Source organism: Lynx rufus, unplaced genomic scaffold (assembly GCF_022079265.1).
Source record: "Lynx rufus isolate CCGP_SWC_20201006 ecotype Redwood Valley unplaced genomic scaffold, mLynRuf1.p SCAF_7, whole genome shotgun sequence".
Taxonomy (NCBI): Eukaryota; Metazoa; Chordata; class Mammalia; order Carnivora; family Felidae; genus Lynx; species Lynx rufus.
The window spans coordinates 17,628,911-17,656,261 of NW_025814889.1; the positions used below are offsets into that span (position 1 = coordinate 17,628,911).

At 37.1% G+C, this 27,351-nt stretch overlaps 1 protein-coding gene across 1 annotated transcript in view; it reads left to right on the forward strand.

The window, feature by feature from the left end:
• Positions 1–27,351, forward strand: part of MALRD1 (MAM and LDL receptor class A domain containing 1) — a 794,572-nt gene that overhangs the window by 37,775 nt on the left and 729,446 nt on the right. The window contains exons 3-5 of the mRNA XM_047066301.1: positions 3,107–3,247; positions 18,890–18,984; positions 19,073–19,234. Of these exons, the coding sequence (XP_046922257.1) occupies positions 3,107–3,247; positions 18,890–18,984; positions 19,073–19,234 (398 nt within the window). The remainder of the gene's footprint in view (positions 1–3,106; positions 3,248–18,889; positions 18,985–19,072; positions 19,235–27,351) is intronic.

A 27,351-nucleotide genomic window follows, 5' to 3' on the forward strand; every position in this document is an offset into this window, starting at 1 on the left:
GGGTTGGATGGTGGCAATGGTTGCATAGCAATGTGAATGTATTTAGTACCATGGAACAGTACACTTAAAAATGGTTAAAAGGTACATTTTGTGTTGTGTATTGGCCACACTTTTTCAGAAAAGAACAGGACTCATCATTAAGACTACAATTGTGCCTCGTAGATCTTTTAGGAGGAAGAGAGGTGTGCACTATTAATATAGGCCCAAGCAAAACTGTGAAATAAGTGGCTTGCTTTTAGTATCTTCTACATCTCCCTTTCTAGATTTTTCCTAATTCTTATATTTTCTGCCTTCTAAGAACTTTATATTGTGATGATATACCCAATCCTGAAGTCTGTACCAATTTCTTCACCATTACCACTGTTAAAAGTTTATTCTGTTCCTTCACATTTTCTCAGAAAAGTGCCCTACGTCAACTATCACTGAGGAATATAAGTTAATATTTTTCTTCCTGTGATGGTGTCAGTGATTGAATCTATGAGGAACACTTAAGCGAATTTTTAACGTGAGTCTGGCACTGTGGAAGACAATTCAGGGGATTATTGGGCCTTCTAAGCACCCTCAGATCACAACATGGAGACACTCTCCTTCTTTGACTACAGCATGTCTGACCTTTGAGATCACAAAATTGGAAAAATGATGAGTTCCATGCACTCAAATAGCCCAGGAACATGGATTCTACTGATAAGTTCTTGCACACTGCTCGTTATTGTTCCATATCCTGTCCAACTGTGGCCCTTACTCAACACCATTTAGTGATGGCTGTGGAGGCAAAAATCTCTATGTAGGCAGATTTTAACAAATAGTTTCAGACTTGAATGTAGATGTGTGGCATATGGAATAAAAAGGCAAATCAGCTACAATTCAAGAAACATTGTTCAAACGGTTTAAAATATACAATTCTCTGTTGGGGGAAAATAAATAGAAAATTTTCGGATGCAATTTTTGAATAATCCAGTGGTTATTAGAAGTTCATGATTTTTATAAGAATTACTTGAAAATGTGTGCTCATTAGATTTATTTTATAACAAAAAGAACCCCTGTTGAGACTATTCCAAAGGAAAAATGTTCTATTTAGCTATTTTTCTAGTTTTAACACTTCCAGAAATCATTATCATAATCTTTGTGTGTTAAAAAGAACAAAAGACATTGCAAATAGACGTCAACGAAGTAATTGTAATGCAAAGTAATTTCTTGGTATTTAAAAAATGTCTGACACTTACGTGGGAATGTATGTACATTTTATACACACAATTGCTGAAACCGGGTGATAAAAACAGTTTAGAATACTTTAGAATCACAAATAGATTGTTGTAAAAATTGCTGGAAACTACAGGAAACTTGAAAATATACTAATGCAGATACATGCATAGTTCATTGAATGACACGCACACATTTATACAAATAATTATATAGTTTAGTTCCTTTTTTGTTCAATCAGATTCTCTGGGTTACGAGAGGTCCATGAGGTAATAATTGGCGTATTCCGGTTATTTTAAATATTTCAAAGGCCTTATGGCAATTGTAAATTTAGCCATGGTATGATTCATAGACTAATCAAATTTCTTAGCTTTTGGATGGGATGACATCAATTCTGTCTGGAAATACTGGTTCCCTCAGGCCGACTAGAAATTCCCATAGAACTTTGTAGGCTTTGGATAAAAATAGAACAGCGGACTAATACTTAGGCCTCAGAAGATGAGCTTTAAGAACTCATGTTCTGAGGTCAGAAAGACCTGGGTTCTAATGTTAGTGCCAGCGCTCACTAGCTATTCTGTCTAGGGCGAGCTACTTTATGCCTTGTAACGACACATGGCCCAAGTTTCCTCACTTTTTAAAATCGAAGGAAATGCCTCCTTCATAAGGTTGATGTAAGGAATAAATAAACTACTGCATATAGAATGCCTAGCACAGAACAAACTACCTTGATAAATTGTAGCTATTAAGATTCCTGTTATTACAGAATATAGCTGGACCATGAAATTTTTCAAAATAAGGGATCTAGACGTAAAATAAATGAAATAGACCACCGTAAGAAAGCACGTTTACTTAATGTCATTAAGTGATATTTCTAAATCAGCTTTCAGTGCTCCTGTATGATCTCAAGAACATGCACCAGATCTATTATTATTATATAATATTTTGCCCAAAAGGAGCTTAAGTCAAATTATGATTTCGTGACTGGGTTGCCAAGCACAGCCTAACTATTAACCAGCATATCTATTCCCACAGTGGCTAATGCAACCAGTCAGGGCAAGAACAAACTTGTCAAAGGAAAATCTCCCCAGTTGCTGAGAAGTATAGTCCAGCAGGGGCTATTTGTGGTTGAGATAATCTATTTTTTAGAGAGGGACCTTTGCAGATGTTGGATAATGAAATAAAGCCCTACCTGATTGTTATTGTGAACAACCAAATGTCCAAACCCTTCAGCTTCTACCAAGCCTCTTGGATCACTTAAACTCAGGACAAATACAAAAAGGGCCAGAAATCGCCTTTGTTGTGATAAAAGCACCAAGAATTCCAAGAACAATGATATGTAACAGGAAGGTGCTCTGTTTAGTTCCAGGAGTGCATCTTTCAGTCCCGGGTGATTTGGTCTGCCCACTCCTGAAGTTCTGATATGCCTGGGGAATATCAAGGTGGAGTCGAAGATATAACAATCATAATTCCTCATATTTTATGGTTCTAAGAGTTGTATTTTATATGAATTATGTCATTAGATTCCCATAGCAATCATTTGAGCGAGAGAGGGCAGGATGTCATTATTCTAATCTTACAAGGGAAGAAAAGGGCTTGCTGTGGTTACGTGGTTTAGCTCAAGCGCTCGGGTAATAGGAGACAAAACCGAGCTTAGGTCCTCAGTCTTCTGACCCTAAGTGGTCTTCTTTCTGTTTGACCACACGGGCTTCTGTGTGTGGTGATTTATTGGAATGCCATCTGCAGAAAAAGCTCTACATTAATAAAGTAGAGTTAAAATGGGGAAAATAGTCCTTATGTTAATCTACATTTGCCATTTGCGGCTAAGCTTTTTTTTTTTTTCTATTATTGTCTGATTTCTTAAGCCAAATGGGGTCCTAAAAGCTAATTTTTTTCCTCTCTCAATTAGGCTCCAATTATGAAAGATGTGATTTTGAGAATGGGCTCTGTAGTATGACACAAGATCAGAGTCTGCAACCTGGTTGGACAAAGAGAAATGGGATGGCCGGTCACTCACTTCCATTTTATGATCACAGTGGTAATATGTCTGGTAAATCTTCGAATTTCTTTCTTTTTTCTTTTTTTTTTTTTTGTCATGTGGTTGATTATTTATATAGCAATTATTGGGTGATTGTATTTATCAATTATTATAATGTCTAACTTTATGCATTCTTTAACCACTTTCAAGATATTTATTATATAAAATATCACATTGGATTCTCAAAATCGGGTTCCTGGGGTCCTAAAGGTCTATCTAAATAATCCTTGGGATTTTCTAGCTATTTTGACTCTTCATGGAAAATGTAAAATTTAATGTGATAATGCTACATAGATTAATTAATCATATTGTTTTGCTTTTGGCTATGCTGATTTCAGCTCTCATGGGCTGCTCAGTAGCCCTTGAGGTGGCTCCGGGGCCAGACATTATTCATTTCTTTATTTGATAACTTACCAACTTCACATTCATTCGCCATTTTGTACCAGGTGATTAAGATATTTTAGTGAACAAAAATCAACTGTATGCCTTTCCTCATCTGATGGGCTTATACTTGATATGAAAAGAGGTCGTTTATTGCCTGGCATAACTAATTGAAGGCTGGTGATTTTTTTGTAAAAGTGATGCTTTTCTCAAATAAACACAATCAAATTTTAAATGTGAGTATTTCCCTAGAGATAATTTAAAGCAAGCCGATCTTTGGGTATTAGGCATTAATTCTTTGGAAACGTTTATGTATGTTTACAAATGTTTACATACAATTCCACGAATACTTATACATGTGGAATTAGAATCCTGGCTCCATCATTTACAAGCTATATGATCTTGAGCAATTTACTTTTTTAAGCTGTGTTTTTCTCAGCTCTGAGGAGGGGAATAATGATCCTTAATCTGTAGGTAGTTGATATAAGAGCTAAATGGAATGTTGTTGGTAAAACTTGCCATAAAACATCTGATATTCAAAAAAAGTTGCTATTTAGTACATTTCTGAATAATTTTGGTGTTCCTGACTTTAACTTCGATATAAGTGAACTGGAGTTTGTTACTTTGCTTGGCTTTGTTATTTTGTTTGGCAAAAATACTTTTTCAAAAATAACGGTTAACAATTGTTAGGAATAAGCCAATTTTATTCAAACAAGGGACCAACTTCACAAACAGGAGCAATGACTCACTGCAATATATAACATTTTTATTACGTATTCAGTTATGTTAGATGGTGATGATATTGAATCTGGTTCCCAATTTTTAGCCATTGCAATACCTTGCCAGTTGTTTGATTCTGTGTATCTCTCCTTTAGAATCTCCCTGCTGCTTCTTTCTTTTACTTAAAAACTTTTCACAGCATACATTTACTTATCCTAGTCTTCTTCCTGGACAGAATATCTGATATTTTACCTTTTTGTTGCCTATGGCTCTTGTTCTATTCTTCTTTTGGGCCTCCTCATCTTGGAGTTAGACAACCAGGATCTCTGTCATTCGTCATTCTGCTTCCGGCTTCCCTCTTTCCTTCCCTCCTCCATTTCCTCCCTTTTTCTTTGTTTTTCTTCCTACTCTTCTCTCATGCTGATTTTTTTGATAGTCAAGAGATAAAATGGGGGCAATTCACATCAAAATTGTGATGTTATATAGACAGACACCATTGTAGTGAGATCACTTGGTCTGAGTTCAGAGCTCTGGAGTCAGACTAGATGGGTTTGAACCCTGCCTGTCAAACTGCTAGTTGTGTAGTCTCAATTTTCTTGTCTGTAAAGTGGGAATAATCATAAGAAAAGCCTCATAGGAAAAAGCAGCAAAATATTGCCTGGCAAAGTTATTGAAGGCTGATGATTTTAATAATAGTGATGCATCTTTTGTAACTACAATTAAATGCTAAAATATGAGTATTGTCTACATATAATTTTAAATAAGCAAATGTTCTGCCTTTAGATATTAGCTGTTTGAAAATGTTTATAGAAAAATAATCTTATTGGAATCTTGACCTCATTCAAAAATCCTTATTTCATGAGTATTAATAAATTTTTGATTAATTTACTCTTGAAATAATTTGGTAGTGCTCCAAAATAATATTTTTCATCATGTAATCAATGCCTTGAGAAGTTTTCAGAGCTAAGTTTGAAAATCTATCAGAACATTAAAAACATCACTGTGTCAATATTTGAAGTCTACTAAAACTCAGGGCACAGTGATTAAAACATAATATTGATTTTAAAAAGTATATAGCATCGCATTTAGATGAAATGGTATCACTACAAAAATTCAAATACATCTTTTCAACAATGGTAAAACTTTAATTAAAAAAAAGAATTAATATGAGTTTTTCTTGGAACTTATCAGAATATAGAGTTTTAAATAATTCTAAACTTCAGGTGATATTAAGGGTGATACATGAGGTTGGTTTTTTTTTAATGTTTATTTATTTATGAGAGACACACACACACACAGAATCCGAAGCAGGCTCCAGGCTCTGAGCTGTCAGCACAGAGCCTGATACGGGGCTCAAACTCATGAATGGTGAGATCATGACCTGAGCCAAAGTTGGTCGCTTAACTGACTGAGCCATCCAGTGCCCCTGTTCTCTATGGCCACACCTGCAATGACCCATTGCTGGGCAGTTTTTTGATCATATGGGATTGCTGGGTAGCATATAATAGCTTTGAAAGTTTTGTTTACCCTGTGTTTCTTAATTCATGGCCATATTAACTCTATTTTGCCTAGTAAGCTATAAGCAGGGTCTATATGTCCACTTATTTTTTATTTGTATGGCCCCTATCCCAGTTTATTACAGTTATTTCTAGCATATGAAAAGTTTCCAGAAAACTTTACTATAAATAGCCATATACCCACAATTTAGGTTATACATCTAAAATTACTGTATTTGTTTTATCAAATATCTATCCATCTGCCAATCCATTTCTCCATTTATCAATCCATCATATTTTCAATGCATTCCAAAGAAGTTGCAGGAATCACTTTGCCCCAAGTATACGCGTATCTAGACACAGGGGTCAACAAAACATGGCCTGTGGGTCATTTTCCTGTTTTTGTAAATAAAGTGGGTTTTTTATAGCCTTTTTCTTAAAGTTTATGTATTTATTGTGAGAGGGAGAGAGAGAGAGAATCCCAAGCAGGCTCTGCACCGTCAGCATGGAGCCCGACTCAGGGCTCAAACTCACTAACTGTGAAATCATGACTTGCGCCGAAACCAAGAATCAGTAGCTCAACTGACTGAGACACCCAGACACCCCAGAAGAAAGTTTTATCACAACCCAGGCCCTCCTACTCATTTACAAAGTGCCTGTGGCTGCTTTTGTGCTACAACTTTGGAGTTGAGTGGTTGTGACAGAGACCATATGGTCCACAAAGCCTAAACTATTTGGCACTTTAAGAAAAAGTGTGTTTGCCCTGTGCTAGAATTCAATATTCATTACAGTTTTTTTTTAATTTTGAGGTCGTATTTATATTATATGCAAACACCAATCATAAGTGTACTATTTGATAAGTTCTGACAAAGGCACTCACCTGTGCAACCTAAGCACCTCACAAAATGTAGAGCCTTATCGTCATGCCACAGAGTTCCCTCCTATACCTTCCTAGTCAACCTTTGCTCCCATCCTCCACTCCCAAGATAATCACCGTTTTAATTTCTTCTGCCGTGGGTTTGTCTTGCCTGTTCTGGAACTTCATCTAAATCAACTCATAAAGTATACACACTTTGTTCAAAGTTTTCTTCACTTAGCCTAATGCTTCAGATTCATCCACGTTGTAGCATGTATCATGTATCATGAGTTCTTTCCTTTGTTATTGCTAGGTAGTATGCAATTATATGAATTTATTCATCCATTCTCCCATTGAAGGACATGTATGGTTTTTTCCTGTTTTGAAATATGATGAAGAAAACGGCTATAACCATTTCTGTATAAGTCTTTGTGTCTTTCTGTTGTTAAATCTCTTGGGTAAATACATAGAAGTGAAATGCTGTGTTGATGTATGTTCAATTTTACGAGAACTGCCAGATCTTTCTCTAAGGTGTTTCTAATGTAGTTTAAGTGGCTGGTTAATTTGCTTAGCCTCCAATTGAAGATGTTTTGTTTGTTGTGCGCAGCAGTTCAAATATCAATTCAGTTCTTTTAACCTTTACTAGAAGTACACCTTCCCTGCACATGCATGTTTTAATTTTAGCCAGAGATTTGGGTAGTTTATTCATAGAACACAGGCTACCTCTTTTTCTGGCTCTCATCTTCCCAGAATTCTTCCCTTTATTCATTGCGGACCTGGCTGTCCTAGCTTCCTTTGGCTGATTCTTCTGGCCAAGAAGAGAACAGTCTTTCTATCAGGATTTTAGCCGCAGGGTGCCTGGGTGGCTCAGTCGGTTGGCCGTCCAACTTCAGCTCAGGTCACAATCTCGCGGTCCTTGAGTTCAAGCCCTCCGTTGAGCTCTGTGCTGACAGCTCAGAGCCTGGAGCCTGCTTCCGATTCTATGTCTCCCTCTCTCTCTGCCCCTCCCCCTCTCACACTCTGTCTCTCTCTCACTCTCAAAAATAAATGAACATTTAAAAAAATTAAAAAAAAAAAAAAAAGAATTTTAGCCTCACACTCCAGCTACCACTGCAGCCTAACCTCAGGCCAAAGCCCGAAGGAATCTACCTTGTTCTGATCCCTTCCTCCAAGTTTCTGTTCTCATAAAAATATGCCGCTTTGGTTTATCTTTAAAGCCTCCTGAGATCTCAACTTGTAGGTTTTTCTGTATAAGCGTTCTGTTTATCATTGGGTGTTCTCACATCAGCATATCTAAATTGTTCCATGCTGCCCTTTGTGAAGGGCACTAGGAACCATAATGTATTTCTGAATACTTAGCGAGCTGCATTATTTAGACAGTGAGTTGTATTATTTTACTAATAAATAGCAGGAGACAAAAACTGGAAAGAACCTCCTATTCACTTCCTAGATCAAGTTTTCTCAGTCTTTATAGCCTTCATCTCTGAAATCAGTGAAAAGTTAATGTTCACTTGTTCTTTTATGTATTTATTATTTCCAACACTTTTTACCAAGGATCTACATTGCTCTGCATATATTATAGGATCTGCAGGTATAAGAGTATAGAACACAGTTTTTGTCCCAGTGAACTCGCAATCTAGTGATGGAGACATAAACCTTATACCTTTTCTGTTCTAGGAATCTGCATATTTTTTCCTTCAAGGACCAGATAGTAAATAGTTTTGGCTTTTTAGATCATACAGTTTATGTCCCAACTACTCAATTCTGCTATTACACTGTGAAAGTAGCCATTGGTAATACATAGAGATTAAGCATGGCTGTGTTATAATAAAGCTTTATTGATGGACCCTGAAGTTGATCATTCATATAATTTTCACATGTCAGAAAATATTATTCTTTTAAACTTTTCAACCATTTAACCCATGTAAAAACCCTTAGCTCTCAGGCTATACAAAATCTGGTAGCAAGTGGGATTTATACATGAGTCATAGTTTGCTGTCAGTAAACATTAGTTGAGCGTTTTTGCATCTGACAATATGCACACCTGGGGATATATGAGTCTAAAATAAAATTCCTCCTCCAAGAACTAACAAATAAGTTATAATCTTAATTTTAGTGGTTAGTGTTCACTTTTTTTTTTTAATTTTTTTTTCAACGTTTATTTATTTTTTTTGGGACAGAGAGAGACAGAGCATGAACGGGGGAGGGGCAGAGAGAGAGGGAGACACAGAATCCAGGCTCCAGAAAACAGGCTCCAGGCTCCGAGCCATCCGCCCAGAGCCTGACGCGGGGCTCGAACTCACGGACCGCGAGATCGTGACCTGGCTGAAGTCGGACGCTTAACCGACTGCGTCACCCAAGCGCCCCAATTCACTTTTATAGCAAACATAGGTGAGGTATACCTTGATGTAATCTCTGATTCTGTGTAAGAATCAGTTTCATTATGCTATTACTTAAAAATTCACCTGAATTTTCAATTAAGGAGGAGATTTTATTTTAGTAGTTAAGCCTGTTCCCTACAATAAAGATAAAAACAAGATTTGTATTATGGATGGAATTCAGTATATTCTTTTATTTGCTCCATTTTCAATATTGTAGTTACACCATTTTAAAAGTAAAAAAAATAATTAAACATGGAAAATTTATGTTTATGTACATGTATTTATATAACGTGGTGACAATTGTGAATTTCAGTTCAAAAGCTTTTTTTAACCCTAGAGTGTGTAAGCCATCATGACAAATGCTGTGAATACTATAAAGACTATTGAAATATATGTTGCATATGATATGATCTCTTTGGAAAGCATTTTTGAGAATAAAACAATTAATTATAATACAGGGGAAATTTGAAAAATGCTGTGATGTTAGTCGGAGCATATTATTCTGGGGATGTAGGCAAATTCTGACCCTGGAAAGAAAGCCACTCTAAATGGGAACTGATGTCATCACTTTTTTTTAAGTTTATATTTATTTTGAGAGAGAGAGAGCACATGCACAAGTGGGGGAGGGGCAGAGAGATAGAGGGAGACACAGAAAGAGAGACAGAGAGAGAGAATCCCAGGCAGGCTTCACACCGTCAGCACAGAGCCCGATGTAGGGCTCAAACCCATAAGCCCCAATATCATGACCTGAGCTGAAATCAAGAGTCGGACACCCAACCAACTGAGCTACCCAGGCACCCCCTGATGTCATCACTTTAAGACAGGGCTTGAGAAGGGACTTGAAAGATGAGTGGTGTTCCAGTGAATAGGGAAGTGAAAGACATGATATTCGCTACTGAAAGAACCACATAAGGACCGTGTAGAGATGCTCGGTGTATCGGTGTGCTCAGGCAGTGATATACAGTCTGTTCTGGCTAGAGGATACTGTCTTTGGAAATGAAGATTAGGCCAAAAGTGTATTTGGGAATGTCAAGAACTATGTCACCCAAAGGTTACTGATTTCATGCATCAGTACCATTGCCTTCCCTGTTTTCCCTCCTCTACCAACTCCTTCACAGTTGACGGTCCTCTTTCTGCTGCTGGCCAACCAGGCAGCAGAAATGAAAGACATTGATGGATGTGTGGCAGTGTCTGAGAAGTTGCACAAAGAATTTCAAGGGCATACATATTGGGTACTTAATGATTCATTCTGCCTCCGGTAGTATTTTGCAGAGAGCTTTATTTCTTCCACAAATTCTTTGATTGTCAAGCTAATAATATCAAGGTCTTGAATGTGTGCCTGCATGCATGTGCATTTTAAATTAGTGAGCTACGTGAAGTTTTCAGAATTCCTGAACAAAATTGATGTCTATTTTTTATTAGATAATATAATATCTGTTTATTTTCCCAATTCTTTTATTTCAAATTCAGAGTAATACACCAGTCAGGTAATCATAGTTGACAACTTAGATGATTATTTGAATTAACTGATAGGACATCAATGAAATTTTTCCATTTAACAATAAGTAGTCAAGCTGTCAAATTTTTTAAAGTAAGCAATATTATTCCACTGATTGGAGCTAAAAATAGCACATTCCATAATTTCTCTGTAAAAATACGGAATTTTATTCCTATGTATCATTTGTTTTTCTTTTGGCAGGAATCTTATCTTTACAGGCAGATGGCTTGTTTATTTGTTAAATTTATGTGGGTATATATTCTTCAAATTAATTTAGCCATAAGTGAAAAAATATATACTCAACAGAAATTCATAAAATCAAATAGTAGTGTATTAAAATAAATATAATACACATTTCAAAGAATACATCTTTTGAACCACAGCCAAATGGCCAGTAGCAGGCTATGTTCCCAAATGAAAGTGGGCAGGGAATTTCACCAATTAAAGCAGTTGGAAAGGACCCAGCGGATTTCATTTCTTTGCAAATGAAGTCTGGCAACACTGATGAGTAGATACATTGATTCAGTGTGTCCTACAACTGAATTAGTCAAGGAAGAATTTACAAGAACTCAGCTAGTTTAGGCTTCATAGACTGGTCAGCCACCCTAAAATGTAGCGAGTGGAACAGGAGAACCAAATAATGCCTACCTAATTGTGGTAGGCAGAATTCTCAAGATGTACCTCCCGAGATTCCCAACCCTTGGTTTTTCAGTCAAAACTAATCTAGGTACTTTTGTGAAAAGACTTTATAGATGTACTATGGTTGCTAATCAGCTGACCTTAAAATAAATTTAATCTGGACTGTTCAAGTGAGCCCAGTGTAATCACATGGTTCCTTAGGAAAGTCTATGTGTAAGATCATGTCATTTGCAAATAGAGATAGTTTTACTTTCTGTTTCCATTCTAGATTCCTTTTATTTCATTTCCTTATCTAATTGCCTGGCTAGAAACTCCAGTACAATGTTGAACAGAACTAGTAACAGATATTCTTATCCTACTCCTATTAGGGGGAAATTTTTCAATCTTTTACGATCAGGTATGATGTTGGGTGAGGGTTTTTTGTGGATGTAATTTGTTAGGTAAGGATATTCCCTTCTGTGACTCGTGTATTGAGTGTTTTTATCATGAGAGTTTGTCACATGTGTTTCTGCATCTGTTGAGATGATCGTGTGGTTTTGGCCTTTCCTTGATCAATGTGGTGTTTCATAGTGATGGGTTTTCATATGTTGAGCTAACTAAATTCCTGAGATAAATTCTACCTGGTCATGGTGAATAATCCTTTTCATATCTTGCATGATGAGGCTTTCTTGTATTTTGTTTAGTATTTTTACATTTATATTAATTAGAGTTATCAATCTATAGTTTTCTTGTCATAGGTTGGGCTGGTTTTGATACCAAGGTATTAATGGCCTCACAGAGTCGACAAGTCTTCTCTCCTCTTCCAATTTGTGCAAGAGTTTGTGAAGTATTGGTTTTAATTCTTGTTTAAGTGATTTATAGAGTTCACTGGTGAATCCTGCCATGAGTGAGAATTTCTTTGTGGGAAGTTTTTTGATTGCTGATTCATTCTCTTTACTTGTTATAATTTATTCAGATTTTATATTTCTTCTTGAGTTAGTTTTGGTCCTGAGTCAGTGTTTGTGTCTTTCTAAGAATTTGTCCATATCATTTATGTTATCTAATTCATTGGCTTGCAAATGTTGATATTACCCTACAGTTTATTTCTATAAAGTTGGTAGTTCTGACCCTTGTTTGACTCTTCAGTTAGCAAATTGAGTCCTTTTGTCCCCCTATTAGTCAGTCTAGTAAAAGGTTTGTTAATTTTGTTGATCTTTCCAAGAACCAACTTTTGGTTTAATTGGTTTCTGTTGTCTATTTTTTATTTCATTTATCTCTGGTCTAATGTTTATTATTTTCTTCCTTTGCTGGCTTTGGGTTTGGTCTGCTCTTCTTTTACTAGCTTCGTAAGATGGAAGGTTAGACTGTGTTTAAAACTTCCTTTTTTTAAGTTTAATAATTTAGAGCTCCAAATTTATTTCTAAGCACCGATTTAACTGTGTCCCCTACATTTTGATACAATGTATTTTCAATTTTATTTATCTCAAGTATTTTCTTGTTTTAATATATTTTTTTAATGTTCATTTATTTTTTAGAGAAAGAGACAGAGTGTGAGCAGGAGAGGGGCAGAGAGAGAGAGAAGGAGACACAGGATCTGAAGCAGGCTCCAGACTCTGAGCTGTCAGCACAGAGCTCAACAGGGAGCTCAAACTCATGAACTGGGAGATCATGACCTGAGCCCAAGTTGGACCCTTAACCAACTGAGCCACCGAGGCTCCCCTTTAATATTTTTTTAATGTTCATTTATTTTTGAGAGAGAGACACAGAGCACGAGCAGGATAGGGACAGAGAGAGAGAGGGAGACACAGAATCAGAGCAGGCTCCAGGCTCAGCTCAGAGACTGGGCTCAAACCCAGGAGCTGGGAGACCATGACCCTGGCTGAAGTCATATGCTTAACCTACTGAGCCACCCATGTGCCCCTATCTCAAGTATTTTCTAATTCTCTTCTGGTTTCTCCTTTGACCCATTAGTTCCTAGGAGTATGTTGTTTGATTTGCACATATTTGGGATTTTCCCACATTTCTTTCTGCTCTTGACTCAAATGACTCCATTGTGGCTATAGAACATTACTTGTTTAATTCATATCTTCTTAAATATATTGAGACTTGTTTCATGGCTAAAATGTGGTCATTCCTGGAGAATATTCTGTGTGCACCATAGAAGCATATGTATTTTGCTGTCATTGGATGGAGTGTTCTATATGTCTGTTAGGTCTAAGAGGAGTATCATGTTGCTCAAGTTTTTTATTTCCTTACTGATATTCTAAGTATTTTATCCAATCTTAAATGTAAGGTACTGGAGTCTCCAACTTTTATTGATGAATCGTCTATTTTTGCTTTGTTTTTATTGACTTTTGCTTCATCTACTTTAGGCTCTATTTTGAGGAACATATGTTGGTAATTATTATATTTTCTTGATGGGTTGATTCTTTTATCATTATAAATTGTACTTGTTTGTCTCTAATAGCAAATCTTTTTGTGCATGTTCATTTTTTTCCTGAATTTCCAGCTCTTCTTTAGTTATTATTTGTATATTGTGGTTTTCATATCCCTTTATTTTCACCCTCTTTGGATAATTATATTATTGGATCATACTTTTATACAATGTGCCAACCTTGGAGCTTTGACTGGGGACTTTAACCAATTTACATATAACATAATTACTTATAAGATGGACTTCACAGCTGCCAGTTGCTATTTGCTGTCTGTCTCCTGTTTTTCTTGTTACTCTTTTCCTCCATTACTATTTTCTGTTACACAGATATTTTGTAGTATATCATCTTAATTTAATTTTTCACTATGTATTTTTTGAATTATTTTATTAGTGGCTGCCTAGGGATTACAACAAACTAGATTGGATTCATACCAATTTAATTGCAGTAGTATATTAAGGATATTTGTCTTATCTATCTCCATTTTCCATACCTTTACTGCCTCAAGTACATCTTTATATATTGTGTGCCCATCAACAGTGAATTCTAATTTTTATTTTTATCAATTATAACAACCAGTTATAATGATTAGTTTTTGATTTTTATGGTTTATATTTCTTGATGTTCTCAATCATCTATTTTATTGATATTCCCTATTTCGTGAGACATCATTCATATGGGTTTTTTTTTAGTACTTTAGATATGGTTTCCATTGGCTCTTTGAAAGATTTAAAACAGCTGATTTAATGTCTTTATCCAGTAGGTCCAATGCCTTGGCTTCCTCAGAGACACTTTCTATTGATTTGTTTTTCTTCTGCACGGGTCATATTTTCTTGTTTCTTTACATTTCTCACAATTTCTTTTGCAACATGGACATTTAAAACAGTATAACATGGCAAATCTGAGAGTCTTGCTTCCTCCCTTTCACATTTTGTTGTTATAGTTGTTTGTTTTATTTGTTGTTTTTTAGTTTAGTGACTTTTCTAGACCAATTCTGTAGTCTTTTTTTTTTTTTTTTCATGTGTAGCCACTAAATTTTCTGCATGGTCAGATTAGTGGTCAGTTAATGATTGAAAAGAGAGTTCCAGGGCACCTGGTGGTTCAGTCGGTTAAGCATCTGACTCTTGATTTTGGCTTAGGTCATGATCTCACAGTTTGTGAGATCCAGCCCTAATTGGGATTGTTTCTCTCCCCCTCTCTTCACCTCCCCTGTACTCTTTCTCACTCTCTCTTTCTCTCAAAAATAAATAAATAAACTTTAAAAAAAAGAAAAGAGAGTTCCTTAAATCCCTGGAATCAATAAATCCCCCAGTGTTTGTTGAGGGACTTTGTATGCGTGCTGGTAAAACCAGGAAGTTCACAACTCTGTCTTAGTTTTAACTTTCTGCTTTCATAGAGCCTCAAAGTCAGCCAGAGATGAGGGCAGAGAGCCTTTTCAGGTCTTTCCAGAGCATGTGTACAGCCCTGTGCATGAACATGTCTATCTAGATTTGCAGGAAAAGTAGGAGCATTCCAAAGCTCCTATGTGACATCTCATTCCTCAGAGTTTGCTTTAAGCTTTTTGGTTAGCCTACTTAAGCCCCAACTATTATTATCCACAGCCTCAGGCAAATGTACAGTTAAACTACTTACCTTGGGTTTCCTCCATTTCCCACGTTGTAAGTGATTAATAGGAATGCGTGGGAGCAGAAGGAACATAAATCTACTGCATGTCACAGAGTGACCAACTGGCTCGAATGCTTGCTGCAAAGAAGAATTTTTTCGGTGGACCGGGTATTAATAGGGTGAATTTCAGACAGCCTTGTAAGTGGGGTCTTTCAGGAAATAGCACACATGTCAAATGATGACAATTATTTGGTAATGAAGGTTTGACAGAGCTCTAACTCTATTCTGCTTATTGTTGTGGATGCCATGCTGGGCTGCTACTTCTCAAAGTTGTTCTGGAGCTGGAAGTGGACAACGGGAATAAGACGAGTTAAAAAGAAAACCCATAAAACTCACTGTTTTTACTGAGATTCCACTATTTCTTCAATAAAAGCTCTCCAGTTTGCTAAGCCTTGCTATGGCCATTTTTTTTTTGGGGGGGGGGGAGTTTTTTTTCCCATTGCCTTTACAGAGGAGTAAATTCTGAGGGGTATTTTCATTGGCATTTTGGTTAACATCACCCTCATGTGTAAAATCAAGTTTTATGATCCACTAAAGTGATTCCTCTAGCTCCTGATCACTGAGGCAGGCTTAAATTGATATGGCTGCATTCAGTTATACGTTGCCAGCCATTTTAAGAGATTAGTATTTGAGGACATCCTTTAGGAGATACAGTTTTAGCAAATATTATGCGGTTGTGATGAGCTTGTTAGTTTAACAAGCAGGTATGAGACAAACTTATGATTCAATGGAAAGAGAATTTAACACACAGAACTTAACAACTTGAAGCAGTTTATATCGAAGACTATTAGTTCTTCTCTGTTATCTGAACTTAGCCACATTTCTGTCATAGAAGAGAACACTTTTGCCTTTCCAAAAGTTTTGGCGCTTTAACCTTTGCTTCGGGCCTTGGACCTTGTCATGATGATCCATTCTTGCAGACTGATTTTTGGGGAAATGTTCTTGAGAACTGATATTATCTCACTGTCAGAATACTCAATTTTTTTAAGTTCCTTTGAGCCAGTTGGTTACTCTGTAACATGCCAGTAGGATTTATGTTCCTTCTGCTCCCACGCATTCCTATTAATCACTCAGAACTTGGGAAAAGGAAGAAATGCAAGGCTGCTGTCAATAATAGTTGAAGACAGTGACACTGAAAATTCTACGTTATCTTTTCCTGAGGATCAAGGCTGGTGAAATGCACTGCCGAAGTTATTGGATTTAGCCCTGCAGACTTGATTCATGGTTTTTGTTGCTTTCATATTTTATATACTTCCTTTTTTTTTTTTTTTTTTTTTTTTTGGTCATCAATCTTGGGTTATGTTAGGATTTTATTCCAACACTTACCCAGCAACTGAGAAAAAAAAATGTTTTTGAAAGCCCTTTAATATAAACATTTAACATTATCAATAAAATGACACTATTGTTATTTTGTCATTTGAATAATTAGCAATTTGCCATGAGATTCTTTGAAATACGTTTTAAAGATATGCTATGCAGTGGCTTTTATGGATGCAGGTATAAAATGGGAATTTATGAATGATATCAACAAACTGAAATGAATATGGTAGAGATTAATAGACAATTTACAACGGTGACAATTATATTTGTATATGTGTGTGATGTGATTGCTCATAGGGCTACTATAAGGGAGGAGAGGGGTGTGTACAGAAAACATTGGATACATTTTTGGTTATCAGCTTCTTAAGTCTCTTCTCAGTGGTCGGAAGCAGCAGTAGGAGGGGGTATAAGATGAAGGATGGGACATGGGGGAAAAACTTAGGCTGCCAAAAATGTGCTTCTTTCTTTTATACCCGTAGACATGATGACTAAGGTCCTATGGAAAACAAGAGGGAGTTTTCTATAAGATGGTATTTGTCCCTGAGGAACATCTTCATCTATGAATTAAAGAAATTCTATACTCACCATAGGGAGCAAGGGAAAATTGAGTGTGCATTTCAAAAAATGCTTCCTATTGCCACTAAATTGGAATTGAAGGTAGAAAGTGGATATTGGTATTGGGTGCATTTTGAATGCTGTTTTTGTTTTCACCCATGAAAAGAAAGTTTATTACTCGATAAATGTCAAAAGATCTCAAGCTGTTTTCTGAATTTCAAAGTTTTCTTTTTATGATAACCTGAAGATGAGTGTTTAGGTTTTTTGACAAAATACAGAATAATTTACAGTGTTATGTACCAAATGATGTACTTTATATTTATAAAACATGCTACTTAAGTATTGAAATAATTTATTATTTTATTGTAAATGCTACCCTATTGTTTAATAGAGTCAAATCTTATTTTTAAGCCCAAACTCAAGTAATTGAGTAATTTCCTTGAAATTGAAGTTTCATTTCCTTGAAAAATGAAAATTTATCTCGAGTAATAATAAATGAAAATTACCCAAGTAATTTCCTTGATAAGTGAAAATTTTCTGTATATCTCATCGATGGTTTTAATAGGTGAATACTTATAAATAATAACTTAGGGCCTGTTGAATACTATCACCATTTGTATTGCTAATATTATTTACATAACACTTGTATGTAAATAATAATATAAAATAAATATAATATCTCATATGCTTAGTTGATTATTTACTTGCTTGACATTTGCTTTACCTTCTGAAAATGAAGCAAGAGCCAACTAGTAATCGTCCACTTGTATCACTGTGATACCAGCAGCTCATCTAAATTATGTTTATGTCATTATTCCAGGGAATACATCCTCAGGATGGTTTTCCGTTATTGCAGGGACGTCAGTTATGCCTCTGGCCATATTTATAACAATCATTAATGTCATTATTTTCTACTTAATTAGGGTACAGTTTTGGAATAGGTGTAGAGAAGGAGAGGTTTTTTAGGTTTCTTAATTTTGCTATCGATTCTCGCAACGATGTGATAATTAAATTTGATTTCCAATCCAGCTTTAAACTACCATGAATAACTCAGTAGATAGGTTGTCATAATCATGAATATCATTTTGTCATTCCTTTTGACAAATAGCAAAACGCCAAATAGAGTAGTAGAACACAGCGGTTCCCCAATTACACACTATAACCTTGTCAGGCACTGTGGAAATTTATGAAAGCCCAGGGAATGTTCTACATTTATTTTATAGTCTTCTAAACAGTAACCGTCCGCTGGCATAGTCCCTACCGCACTATGCGGGAGAACGTCAGGGCTCTGCATTGTTCTCTATGATCCCGGGGAAAGCTACGACTCTTTGATCCAATTCTTTCTAGAGAAAATCACAGCAAACAGTGAACCCCTTTGCATCTTTCATTGAATTGCTTACTTTGGTGGGCAGTCCCAGTATCATGTTCTCCCTGGATACCATCTTTGCAAGGCTCTAACTTTCTATGTTACAGGAGATAAATTGGGTTGTGGACTGCAGCCAATGATAATGTTATAGGGAGTATAATCACAATGAGCTATTTTGCTGGGTTACCTAATGAAGTAAAACTATCAGATCATTTGCAAAAGCAGATGATGGGGTTACAGGTTTCATTCTTTAAACAGAAATATATTGACCTAATGTGCATATGGGCCTGAATGTTTGCATGGTGTGCTAAATAAGTTTGCCAAGGATTGCTCTGACTGTAACACGCTGACTATCGTTGCTAACAGCCCACTTCCTGTCACTGGTCTCCAAGGTGGATTCTACTTCCGCAGACTTAAGAAGCAGAGTGTTTCTTCCCACGAATATCCAACATGCCTGTCAGGTATTTGAGAACACGCAGGATTTTCAATACTTTTCACAGTGGGGAACTTCTGTTTTATGATCATTTGGACATTCCTTATTTTTCACAGATTACATTTTATTACTTCTCCAGTCAAGCGGGTGGCACATTAAGAGCCGGCCTTCAAACTGCGTGTGGTGGGCCCGTTCGGCATTTATGGCAAAACACGGCTGGGCTCCAGAATCAGTGGGAGAGAAATGTCATGAGCATCCAGAGCAACCAGAAATTTCAGGTATGTGTGGTATATTTGCTAACCTTATCCTTGAAGGAAAAATGATAAAATACAGATATTTATCGGTAGGTGAATTAAAAGTAGGATGACCCCTGCCCCAGTTGGCCAAGGACTGAGGGATTTGCCAGGACTTTTAAAGCACCAAAACCAAACAGTCTTAGGGTATTGTGAGGGCCAGTCACCCTAAAAAACACTTTTAAAGGTAGGTTTTAGGGACACCTGGATGACTCATTTGGTTAAGTGTCCGACTTCGGCTCAGGTCATGATCTCACAGTTCGTGGGTTCAAGCCCCGCCTCGGGCTCTGTGCTGACAGCTCAGAGCCTGGAGCCTGCTTCGGATTCTGTGTCTCCCTCTCTCTCTGCCCCTCCCCGGCTTGCACTCTGTCTCTGTCTCTGTCTCTCTCTCTCAAAAATAAATAAACATTACAAAAATTTAAAGGAAGATTTTAAATACGTGCATAAGAACTAGAGTTGATACATACTAACATACTAATATTTCAGTAAAATATAAATTTTTAATGATATTTCTCTTACTATTCCAACCTTCTCTTTCTTTTCATTTTATTCTTAAGAATTACTTGTCTTCTCGACTTCTCTCATGCTTTTGAGAGAAGGGGGTTATATTGTGTAATGAGGAAATAGACTATTTGATTTAAGTACTAATTCCAAATGCTGTTGAAGTAGAATAATTGTCATATTCATTTCATGGTTAGTCTCAAATTATTCAATACAGCCTTTATTTTCCAAAATAATTTTGAGAGTGAAAGCCTAAGCAAGCCCATAAAAGACAAACTTATTTATGCAGCCTAATAAAACTTATGTATGGTGGAAATTATAATCTAATGATTATTACCAGAGTTCTTGGTAAAGCATTGCATATTTTTACATTTGGGAAAGCCAAGAAAAATTTCCCATTAAAAACAGGATCTTAAAGCATTTTATTCTGAATGAATTTGCTTTTTAAACCTGGTTTGCAGGCCAATTTAGCCAACTCGGCTAAAGCAGGTTTCCTTTATAATCTATTATTTGAATAGTATAGTAATCAATTTTATAGTTTTGATACAGAGTAGAAAATCATCTGATATGTGATGGATTTAGCACTTGCTTAAGAATAGGGATTGAATTGGATTGAATTTTAACTTCAGTTATTTTGAGTGGCTAAGAGGAAGGATGGGAGAATGAGCAGGATTTCTACTACAAAATTGTATTGTTAGATATGAGAATGGTACATTTTCTTAATTGATCTGTCATAAATTCCCTGGAGTTTGAAATTTCAGGCTTTTGTAAACTAAATGGGGATCCAAAGAGGATCAAAGAAAATCACTTAGTGGATGGTTAAATGACACGCAGATGATAAGCCTTCAGAGGAACAGTATGGTTGGAAACACAATTCTGTCATTAGAACTTTGCACTCTGTTGAAGTCAGGTATATTGGTGTGTGTTGGGCAGGGTATGTTAAGCCATTAGGCAGTTAAGTCTTCCTGTGAATGACCAATTCATTAATTTAACAAAGACTCACTTGGGACACTCAGGATGCACTAGGTGGGATTCAGGGAATGTTCTTAGTACATGTAAAGAAAAGACTTTTCTCCCAGCTTTATTGAGATATAATTGATATATGTGTAAGTTTAAGGTGTATAATGTGATAATTTGATAAACCTACAGTATGGCATGATTACCACAATAAAGTTAGTTAACATATCCATCAACATCACATAATGACAATTTTTTTTCATGCAGTAAAAACATTTAAGATCTATTCTCTTAACAACTTTCTATTCTCTTAAGTATTATTAGCTATATTCACCATGCTGCTTATAAGATACCCAGAACCTACTCATTTTATAGTTGGAAGTTTGTACCCTTTGGCCAGCGTTTCCCCATTTCCCACACCATGCAGACCCTTCCAACTAAAAACAACTCTTTTGGGGGGCACCTGGGTGGCTCAGTCAGTTAAGCATCTGAGTCTTGATTCCAGCTCAGGTCATGATCTCAGGGTCATGAGATCAAGCCCCATGGTGGGCTTGGTACTGGGCGTGGAGCCTGCTTAAGATTCTCTCTTTCTCCCTCTGTGTCTCTCTCTCTCAAAAAAATTGCTCTCTGTTTCTATGAATTTGGCTTTTATAGATTCCATATATAAGTGAATCATAGAGTATTTGTCTTTCTCTGACTTATTTCACTTAGCATAATACCATCAAAGTCTAGCCAAATTGTCATAAATGACAGGATTTCCTTCTTTTCTTGGCTAAATTATTCCTTTGTATGTATACACTAAATTTTCTTTATCCATTCATCTGTTGATGTATACTTGGGTTGTTTCCATGTCTTGGCTACTGTGAATAATGTTTCAATAAATATGAGAGTGTAGATATGTCTTTGAGATAGTGATTTCATTTCCATTGATTATATACCTAGAAGGGACTGCTGGATCATATGGTGGTTCTATTTTTAATTTTTTGAAGAACTTCCATACTGTTTTTCATAATGGTTGCACAAGTTTACATTCCCACCAACAGTGAACTAGGGTTCCTGTTTCTTTTTTTTTTTTTTAATTTTTTTTTTCAATGTTTATTTATTTTTGGGACACAGAGAGACAGAGCATGAACGGGGGAGGGGCAGAGAGAGAGGGAGACACAGAATCGGAAAGAGGCTCCAGGCTCCGAGCCATCAGCCCAGAGCCCGACGCGGGGCTCGAACTCACGGACCGCGAGATCGTGACCTGGCTGAAGTCGGACGCTTAACCGACTGCGCCACCCAGGCGCCCCAGGTTCCTGTTTCTTTACACCCCTGTAAACACATTATCTCTTGTCTTTTTGATAACAGCCATTCTAAGAGGTGTGAAGTATATCTCATTGTGGTTTTGATTTGCATTTCCCTGATGATAAGTGATGCTGAATATCTTTTCATGTACCTGTTGGGACATTTGTATGTGTTCTTTGAAATGATGTCTGTATCTTTCCAGTGATGTTCTCTAACCATTTTATTTGTGTGTGTTGGGGGGGGGATCTTTTCTTTCTTTCTTTCTTTCTTTCTTTCTTTCTTTCTTTCTTTCTTTCTTTCAAGTTGTATGAGTTTCTTATGTATTTTGGGTATTAACCCCTTATCTGATAAATGGTTTGCAAGGAGAAGATTTTTGTTAGGCATGTGGAAGAGAAACTATGTGTTCCTGGCTTTGAGGGTGTGTGTGCAGAATGAGAGCCTTGAGTACCAATAATGCATCTAATTTGTCGTGGATGTTCAGGTGTCATTAACCACTAGAGAAGTTTCTAGTTTATTTCTTAACACTTCTCTTCCTACTCCCCTATGGCTCTCTGTCTTCTCTCAACAACAACAACAACAACAACAACAACAACAACAACAAAGCAACAGAATAGAGCCAAGAGTGCTTTTGAGGGGATTGAGTCACACTGTCTAGATGCTAAAGGATGGACTTGCTGAAGTCCCTTCTGCCTGTGTGCCCATATACACCTGAATGGCAGAAATGGAATTTTGTCTGTGTATGAACCTTGTCAGCATTTACACATATTTTCCAACTTTGAAACAGAGTGGATGGTAAAAGAGTCTTAACCTATCTTCGCCAAGCTTTGTGCCTTCTTATCTCTGTCTCTAACTGAAGGTCAGGGTCTTTACTAGTGAGTAGCCCAACAGAGATTTATTTGGATGTTGGCTAGAGTTGGAACCTGCTGAGTCTTGAGCGTTAAACCTTTTAAAACAACTTCCTCGTTTTTCACAGCTATCCGTTCCCAAATGGCACATTGCAGGGGTTGATGATTAAATATGTGTAGCCACTAGATATAAAACTTAAAACTCCCAAATATATCACCTCCAGGGCCATTCAGCTGGAGCTGAGGCAGTGTGGTTATTCACTTGAGTGCTTTAAAATACAGCAGTGGCTCCAACGAAAGCAGATGCATGTGCAATATATTAACTTGTTTGCCAAAATACTTTATTGCTGATATGAAAACAGTGCCTCTACCTTAGAGGCTTTGTAAAACTTGGGAAGCCGTATGACTCTCTGGGGATCCTTGGGCTACACCAGTCCTTAAGATGGCAGGTATGTTTTAGTTCTCTCCTGTCAGCAGGGAAGCAGAGGTTCACATGCTTTTTTTTAGCTGAGCCACAGAGATGTGCTGTGTGTCTCATGCTGCCCGACACCCTCTCAAAGCTTGGTCCTGAACAGCTTTAGCAAGAGGCTTATTTGAGGGCATTTTGTAATCAGCATCTCCAGACAATATCTGCTGCCTCGTCAGTTTACAAGCCTCTGAGAATTCTTCTGTTTTCTGCAATGTCTTCTCCGTGCTGCCTCTGACAGTTTTAAAGCCATTCGTGCTTTTCCTTTAGAAATGTCCATGTAAGAGACTTTAGTTTCAGCTGGACCCTCACTTAGCAGGGGTTTCTGAAAAAAAACTCTGGGGGCGCCTGGGTGGCTCAGTCGGTTAAGCGTCCGACTTCTGCTCAGGTCATGATCTCTCAGTTCGTGGGTTCGGGCCCCATGTCAGGCTCTGTGCTGACAGCTCAGAGCCTGGAGCCTACTTTAGATTCTGTGTCTCTCTTTTGTCCTTCTTCTGCTCATGCTCTCTCTGTCTCTCTCTCAAGATAAATAACATTAAAAAAAAAAACCCTCCTTTGAAAAAGCCTCTGGATCTAGCTGCCATGTGAGGGCTTTATCACCTTTATCTGTAAAGTACTAAGTTCATCCCTTAATAAAATTGAAGCACGTTCATTTCTGAGGGAATACTGCTACATAAACAAAGAACGGTGTTTATGCATTTAGTCAACAAAGATAGCAGCATCGAAGAAAATTTCAGAAGGTGCTTAAGGAATAATGACATCTAGTATTTACTGAGCACTTACTATGTGTAAAGCACTACGTAGTCCTTTGTGTATATTATTTTATTGATCCTTCATGGCAGTCCTCTGAATCCAAATTATAATATACCCCACTGTTTACATGAGGATTATGAGCTTTAGAGAGTGCAATAGCCTATTAAATCACATCCAGATTAGAACCCAGTATAGTGTGATTTCACATCTCAATCATTTACTCACTGAGCCATGATAAAATTTTTTTTTATCATATTAAAGCATTACAAGGCTTTATAAGAGAAAAAAAATCCAACTTCTAGATTTGGTTAAATACGTTGCATGTGATTCATTAAGCATTCCTTTGTCTGCTGTGTTGGATAAAACATTATTAAACATTATTCTGCTGATTGACTGCAATTGCATTACTCAAAATTGTAGACTTAAGCAGTTAATTCTGCTATTGTCCTAAAATATTTGCAGGAGCAAAGAATAAACCACGCTCAACCTGTAGCAGAAATGTGGGCTCAGATGCAAGTGACACCTTCTCTCACGCTCCTTTTCTTTGTTCTTGAAAAGAGCTTAAGTATTAGTTTTATGGGTAGGAAGGAAGGAATACTGCACCACTAAGTGCATCCCTGACCGTGGCTTTCAAGTTGAATGTTTGGATTCTTAAAGTAAATGAGAAGTTACTGCCTGAATTTTAAAAAATGCTGCAACATTTTTCATATGCAATTATCTGCTTGTCAGTTCTTTGATATTCCATTTAGACACGCCAAAGGGTGTTTAGCAGTGCCCTATTCAGAAATAGTACATTTTATTAACACAGACAGAAGAGAAGTTATTCATAAAAATAGATACAAATCGTTAACTGAAAAAAATTTCTACTCGCAAACTTTTCTAAAGCATAACTGAGGCATTTTACCTTCTAATTTAAGAATATTGGGGCACTTAGGTGGCTCAGTCGGTTAAGCATCCAACTTTGGCTCAGGTCATGATCTCAGGGTTTGTGAGTTCGAGCCCTACATCGGGTAAGCTCGAGCCCCACTCTGGGCTCTGCACTCTCTCCCTCTCTCTCTGCACCTCATGGGATTCTCTCTCTCTCTCTCTTTCTCTCTCTCTCTCTCTCTCTCTCTCTGCCCCTTGCTCACTTGTGCGTGCTCTCTCTCTCTCTCAAAAAAAAAAAAAAAAGAAAAAAAAACATTTACTATGTGAACACATGATGGTGAAAAATTACTTTCATCTTTTTCTGTTTCACACGTTTGATAATTATATTGAATGTACACTACTAATTAAGAAAAGTCTAATACAATAAATACAACTACAAGAGTTTCTGTTCATGTAGTTACGAGTGTCATTCAAGTCAGTTTATGTCTGTTATTTCGCTACTGTCAAAGTTTCATCGAGAATTTAAATCAAGTGGCTTGAGCGCTGACCCCTTGCCTCCCTCAGAGGCCATCTTCTCTTAAAATGTTTCGCGTGAAAGCAATTTGTGTCTTATTTACTATTGGACCAGTGCAGGCCATACTTGACTTCTGTGATGTTGCCCAACTTCTAACTTCATTATATGCTAGTTTGCTATTCTTTCTTGATTTCCCCTAAAACAGTTAAAATGAGGTAGATGTTTGGAAAAACGTATTTGCCAAAGTTTTGAGGAAAACAAGGAATGGTAGGCATCACTTTTCTTAGAAATACAGCTATCATACGCAAATATGGCTTCCAACCACATCTCTGGCTTTTTAAAAAACATGATCTCGAGGTTCCACTTTCTTGAGCTAGTTCAACCCATCCTTCTTTTCAGGATCCCAGCCAAAATCTCTGGAATGTCTTTCTGTTTAAATATATTTAACTAGAGTATCAAGTTATGCCCGATAGGTCTTATGTTTTTTTTTTTTTAATTTTTTTTTTCAACGTTTATTTATTTTTGGGACAGAGAGAGACAGAGCATGAACGGGGGAGGGGCAGAGAGAGAGGGAGACACAGAATCGGAAAGAGGCTCCAGGCTCCGAGCCATCAGCCCAGAGCCTGACGCGGGGCTCGAACTCCCGGACCGCGAGATCGTGACCTGGCTGAAGTCGGACGCTTAACCGACTGCGCCACCCAGGCGCCCCAGGTCTTATGTTTTATAGCTACACAGACCCAATGGTGAATTTCCTACATTTGGAGAAATAATGTTCTCCCTAAGAAAAACATTTCCTCTTGCTGGACCAGTGGGCTCAAATGGCAGCCAATTTTCCCTCTAACTTTACTTCAGTTAGACAGAATTAACATATAATTTAATTGAACCAAACAAATATACATAATTGCAAACTGATGGAGAGAATTGAAGGCGAGAAGGTAATTTAAAAGCCTTTTCATTAGATCAGGTGTGAAGATACAGGAGTAGAAGTAGGAATGGAGTGGAGAGAGGGCTTAAAGCTTAACAGGTGTTGATGGACTGGAGCTGTGGCTGGAAGAGAAAGTGGTTCTGCAAGTCGCTTTGGAGTTCTGAGCATTGAAAAGTGGCAGTCTTCTGGTGCCATTGTCAGAGAAAAGGAGTCAGGGACACGTCCAGTTTGAGGGGAAAAACATTGTGATTTTTTTTTAAATTTTTTTTTTCAACGTTTATTTATTTTTGGGACAGAGAGAGACAGAGCATGAACGGGGGAGGGGCAGAGAGAGAGGGAGACACAGAATCGGAAACAGGCTCCAGGCTCTGAGCCATCAGCCCAGAGCCTGACGCGGGGCTCGAACTCCCGGACCGCGAGATCGTGACCTGGCTGAAGTCGGACGCTTAACCGACTGCGCCACCCAGGCGCCCCAAAACATTGTGATTTAGAAGTGACTTTGTGTCATCTGGTAAAAATGTCCAGAAGTCTGTGGAGATATGCGCAGAGAGCTCAGGGGGGAGGTTGACTTTTGGGATATAAATTTGTGTTTTATCAGCCTGGGTGACAGTTGAAACCCTGAAGATTGATGGGTTTGTGGGGAGAGTGTGGAGAAAGAAGGAAGAGACTGGTGATGAGTTAACACTTAATGTTTGTTTCTCTCTTTAAATATGGCTGCTACAGGTGTGTTCTTAGTTTGGCAAAAACAAAGGAATGTATCCAACGGGAAATCTATAAACATTCATGTGATACTTAATACTTTATAAATATTTTATAAATACTTTATTACTTAAATACTTTAATACTTAAATACTTTAATAACTGTGTTACAATAACAGCTAATACTTATTTAATGTGAACTATATACCAAATGCTGATATACATGTAATAATTCATTTGTCCTTGAAAATCTTTTCATATAGGTAAAAACTTATTATTTTTTATCAG